Below are 4,947 nucleotides of genomic sequence, written 5' to 3'. Positions count from 1 at the left end.
AAGGGTCAGGAGTTCAAACCTGGCCAATGTGGTGAAACCCTGTCTGTACTAAAAAATACAAAAAAATAGCTGGGAGTGGTGGTGGGCACCTATAATCCCAGCTACTCAGGAGGCTGAGGCAGGAGAATTGTTTAAACCCGGGAGGTGGAGGTTGCAAGGTTGCAGGGAGCCGAGATCGTGCCACTGCACTCCAGCCTGGGCGACAGAGTGAGACTCCATCTCAAACAAAACAAAACAAAACACAAAAAACCTACTAGGTTTTACATAAGAGCATGAGAATTTGAAGTTGGAGTAAGAGTCTCCACAGAACCAATCTTGTCCAAAGGTCTAACTGTCTTTAGCCAAATATGTAGCAAAGAGTAAAATACTAGTTAATTATACCAATATAATTCTAAGCATACTCTACTACTAATTTTTAAATTATAATATTAACTAAACTTTTAAACAATTAGTAAAATCCAAATAGATAATCCAAGAAACAAAGAGTATCTCTTGTCAGCTGGGCACGGAGGCTGAAGTGGGAGGATCACTTGAGACAGTTCAAGATCAGCCTGGGCAACATAGTGCGGCCTTGTCTCTATAAAAAATAAACTAGCTGCATGTGGTGGCACACACCTGTGGTCCTAGCTACTCAGGAGACTGAGATGGGAGGATCACTTGAACCCAGGAGGTGGAGGCTGCAGTGAGCCAAGATGGCACCATTGCACTCCAGTGGGAGACAGAGCAAGACCCTGTCTTAAAAAAAAAAAAAAAAATCTTGTTAATTATTTGCTAGAGTCAGAGTTATGTACTCTGTTCTGTATTCTAGTCTTCATATTTATTTTTGTCTCATTATCAAATGCCAGTATAGTTAGAAGGTTAATTTAGGAAATTTTAAAAAGAAAGGTTTGGCTGATAAGTTAGCTTAAAGTCTGTCTACTCTATATCAACATACTTGTTTGTGTCTTACCACTTCCTGGATGACTACTGGTTTAGAACCTTTTTTCCCTTCAAATATCACTTTTAAAAGTATTCCCTACGAGTTTTATAGAAGATACAACTCTCCAGCATAGTGAACATAGTAGCCACAAGCACAGCTTCAAAAGTCAAAAGACCGGGCCTGTGATCTGAACCTCTCAGACAATTCTCTCATCTGTCAAATAGAGAAAATAGCATCTACCTCAGAAATCAAATGAGAATGTGCATTAAAATCACAGCATACTAAACATAGCACAATTCAGGACACAAAGGAAGTGCTCAACAACGTGTAGTACGAAGCATAAGTTGGAATTTACGAAGTTGGTTTAAAACGTTTAGCAGAGTTTCCAGCAGCAGGTGTCACTCTCTCCCTAAGTGCTAACAGGGAGTCACCTTTTATTGCTAATTCAGATACTGGGCATTCCATGAGTATTAGGGAGTAAAAGGTAGAAGATAAAAGAATTCTTATAGTTGTAACTAAACAGCAGACTTTTTTTTTTTTTTGAGATGGAGTTTCCCCGCTCTTGTTGCCCAGGCTGGTGTGCAATGGTGTGACCTCAGCTCACTGCAATGTCCACCTCCCGGGTTCAAGCCATTCTCCTGCCTCAGCCTCCCGAGTAGCTGGGATTACAGACGCCCACCACCACACCCGCCACAATGTCCGGCTAATTTTTTGTATCTGTAGTAGAGATGTGGTTTCACCATTTTGGTCAGGCTGGTCTCGAACTCCTGACCTCAGGTAATCCACCCGCCTTGGCCTCCCAAAATAAAAGCACACTCTTTAAATTGACATACAGTTGTACATATTTGTGGAGTACACAGTGACATTTCAATACATATAATGTATAGTGATTAGCATATCCATTAACTCAGACATTTATCATTTGTGTTGGGAAGTCAATATTCTCCTTCTAGCTATAGTCATCCTATGGTGGTATAGAACATCAGTATTTCTCCCTTCCAACTGTAATTTTATATTCTTTAACAAATGTTTCTATCCCTCTGTGCTCCCTCCCCTTCCCAGCCTCAAGTGTCTTCTGGTATTTTACTACTGAGATCAACTCTTTTTAGCTTCCACGAGTGAGAACACGCAGTATTTAACTTTCTTCCTGGCTTATTTCACCTAACACAGTGTCTTCCAGTTCCTTCCATGTTGCCACAAATGACAAGGTTCTTTTTTGTGGCTGAGAAGTATTCCATTGTGTATATATGCCACATTTTCTTAATCCACACCTACATTGATTCCCTCTCTTGGCTATTGTGAAGTGCTACAATAAACGAGAGTGCAGATGTCTCATCCATATACCGATTTCATTTCCTTTAGATAATTGCCCAGTAATGGGATTTCTGGATTGTATGGTAGCTCTATTTGTAGCAAACAGCACAATTTTAATTGCAGCCAGCCCCAAATTTGTTGCTTGAGGGTTGTAACAAATTTACACACATACACACACACACACACACGGTGGACATATGAACCACATACAAGGTATAAAGCGTGACCTACAAACAAAACATTTTATCAGTTTTAAGTATCTGAATCCCTTACTTGGACATCTTTACTGCGTAAGCTTTCAAAAAAAGAAAAAAAAAAGGAAGTCACCAGATAATGACTCCACAGTTAAAAAAATAAAAATAATTACCACCATATCTAAGAATTACCAACCCTTGATGAGTTACAACTTAGATACTTGAGATTCTATCAGTCCTGAAAAGTTTAGCTCTATTCTTCAACTATAGAGAAAACACACATTATCTAAGCAGGGCAAAGAGCTGCTTCAGTAAGTATTGCTTTACTAGGTCAAGATGATTTCCCACAATAATTAAACCTGAAAAATTCATGTTCAAACAGCAAGGAAACATTTCGGCAAAGGAAGCACTTAAAAAAAAAAAAAATAGAAACCAATCCTTTTGTTGTAAAACTTAATAACTTAATTTCTGTACTTTCAATTTTAAGAATAAAAGGTGACAATGTTTAAAACTGGAAACCAGATAATCAGACAAAAATCACATTTATTTCAAGAGCTCAAAGTGCAAATACAGCAAGTCAGTTCACAAACTTTCAAGATACAGTTTTTAATGACAATGGAAATTTGATATACAAAAATGAAAGGGTAAATAGAAATAAAGCTCCTCAATTTTTTAAAAAATTCAAGTAACTTGAAAAGTCTTTAGACTAAAATACTCCACTTACATCCACTCAGAAATGCCAGTACTACACTGCAATCAAGAAGGACTCTTCAAGGAGAATCAGCTCAAACTGGTCAGTCTAGATTAGAATGGAAGTTCTTGGCGCTGGCTTTTCTTGATTTGGAAGCTTCAGTCACTCACTGCCATCAATTGATGAGGTTCAATCCAAGACATTTTGATCTTTAGGCAAATTCTAAAACATGTTTAAAGTTAAAAAGGCTGGGCACAGTGGCTTATACCTATAATCTCAGCACTTTGGGAGGCCAAGGTGGGCAGATCACTTGAGGTCAGAAGTTCAAGACCAGCCTGGCCAACATCGTGAAACCCCATCTCTACAAAAATACAAAAATTAGCTAGGCATGGTGGTGGGTGCCTGTAATCCCAGCTACTTGGGAGGCTGAGGCAGGAGAATTGCCTGAACTGGGAGGCAGAGGTTGCAGTGAGCCGAGATTGTGCCGCTACACTCCAGCCTAGGCGACAGAGTGTGGCTTCATCTCAAAAAAACCCAAAAAAGTTAAATATAAGGCCAACACCACTATGAAGAATTTTCTGAAATGACCAGGATGTATCTAAAAGATTTAAAGACCAATGTCAACTTCAGGCCTATGGTTTTACTGGGAGAAAAGCCATAGATTAATACTTCTAGTACCCAAAACCTTCTTGGAAGCTTAGGAACATGGCCTTTAAAACTTTCTCATGAAAACTGTACTTAAATATATATTCATTCATTTGTACATATATAGAACTTGTAGGTAAAGTAGAAAAAGTTCCCACTAGGAAGGTAATTAAAGGTTGTTAATGTTCTTTTTATCACTTAGTAGCCAGAAGACATGCTTATTTCTGCTCTCCAGAAGCAATGTTAGCTACTAGCTTCTGAATTCAGGAAAACGTTGATCTTTCAGGAAGGTTTACACGAGATATTTATTCAGTCTTTTTCTCAAACTTCTTCCTCTTTTCATAATAGGCATGATATTGAGAGTCTGTTCCAAAAATTCGATCCCACCATGTAAATGTTGAAGCATAGTTTCCAATGAAGTTCATGTGGTGGAAATCATGATGCCGAGAACCAGCATAGAAAGGGATCAGATTTAAAGGGTTGAGAGGAATATCATAACCACTGAAACAAAAATGATAAAGATTATTAAGGAATAAATACATCTCAAATAATTGTTGTTTCTATTAATAATCATGTGTTCACATTAACCAATTTAGATAACATTCCACTTTGCCTAGACCACTTTATTTCTAAGATGTTCACAAACAGCAAACACAGAAAATGGTGTATATTCTAGAAACCACTCTAAGAAAAAAAATCCTTAAAAAAAATCTATGAAAATCATTTATTTTATGATAAAATATGTGAATGATGGAAGACAGGGATTATAGTAATGAATCTTTAGACACAGATTTTTAAGAATTAATTTTCTTTTATGTTTTAGAGGAAGCTTTCTCACCATAATCTATAACACTTGTAAATGAAGCCCAAAACACTAAATATGTTTTTTAGGGAAAGTCACATAAAATTAGTATCAAGTATTAAAAAGGGCAGGCCCATGAATCCCTGTATAGCAACTTCATTTAGTTTTTTAGGCAATTGACAAGTTGGAATCAAATGTACCACAATTAACCAAAATACCAGTGTACTTTTCTATAGTTGGGAGAAGACAAATGGCTTCAAAAAAGAGTCCCATTTAAAGTATGCTCCTTTATTTTTTTTTTTTTTTTTTTTTTTTTTTTTTTTTTTTTTGACGGAGTCTCGCTCTGTCACCCAGGCTGGAGTGCAGTGGCCGGATCTCAGCT

General features: G+C 37.4%; 1 protein-coding gene across 3 annotated transcripts in view; it reads right to left on the bottom strand.

Moving 5' to 3' along the window:
• Positions 1-2,871: 2,871 nt before the first annotated feature.
• Positions 2,872-4,947, bottom strand: part of MSMO1 (methylsterol monooxygenase 1) — a 16,134-nt gene continuing 14,058 nt past the window's right edge. For 2 of the 3 annotated variants that reach the window (XM_025385609.1, XM_025385611.1), the window contains one exon: positions 2,872-4,264. In XM_025385609.1, the coding sequence (XP_025241394.1) occupies positions 4,069-4,264 (196 nt within the window). In that variant the 3' untranslated portion in view covers positions 2,872-4,068. The remainder of the gene's footprint in view (positions 4,265-4,947) is intronic. The other variant, XM_025385610.1, reaches the window with a different exon arrangement.

This window comes from Theropithecus gelada, chromosome 5 (genome assembly GCF_003255815.1).
Source record: "Theropithecus gelada isolate Dixy chromosome 5, Tgel_1.0, whole genome shotgun sequence".
NCBI classification, from domain to species: Eukaryota; Metazoa; Chordata; class Mammalia; order Primates; family Cercopithecidae; genus Theropithecus; species Theropithecus gelada.
The sequence above is the reverse complement of the archived record's forward strand: the minus strand, read 5'-3'. Positions and strand labels throughout refer to the sequence as shown.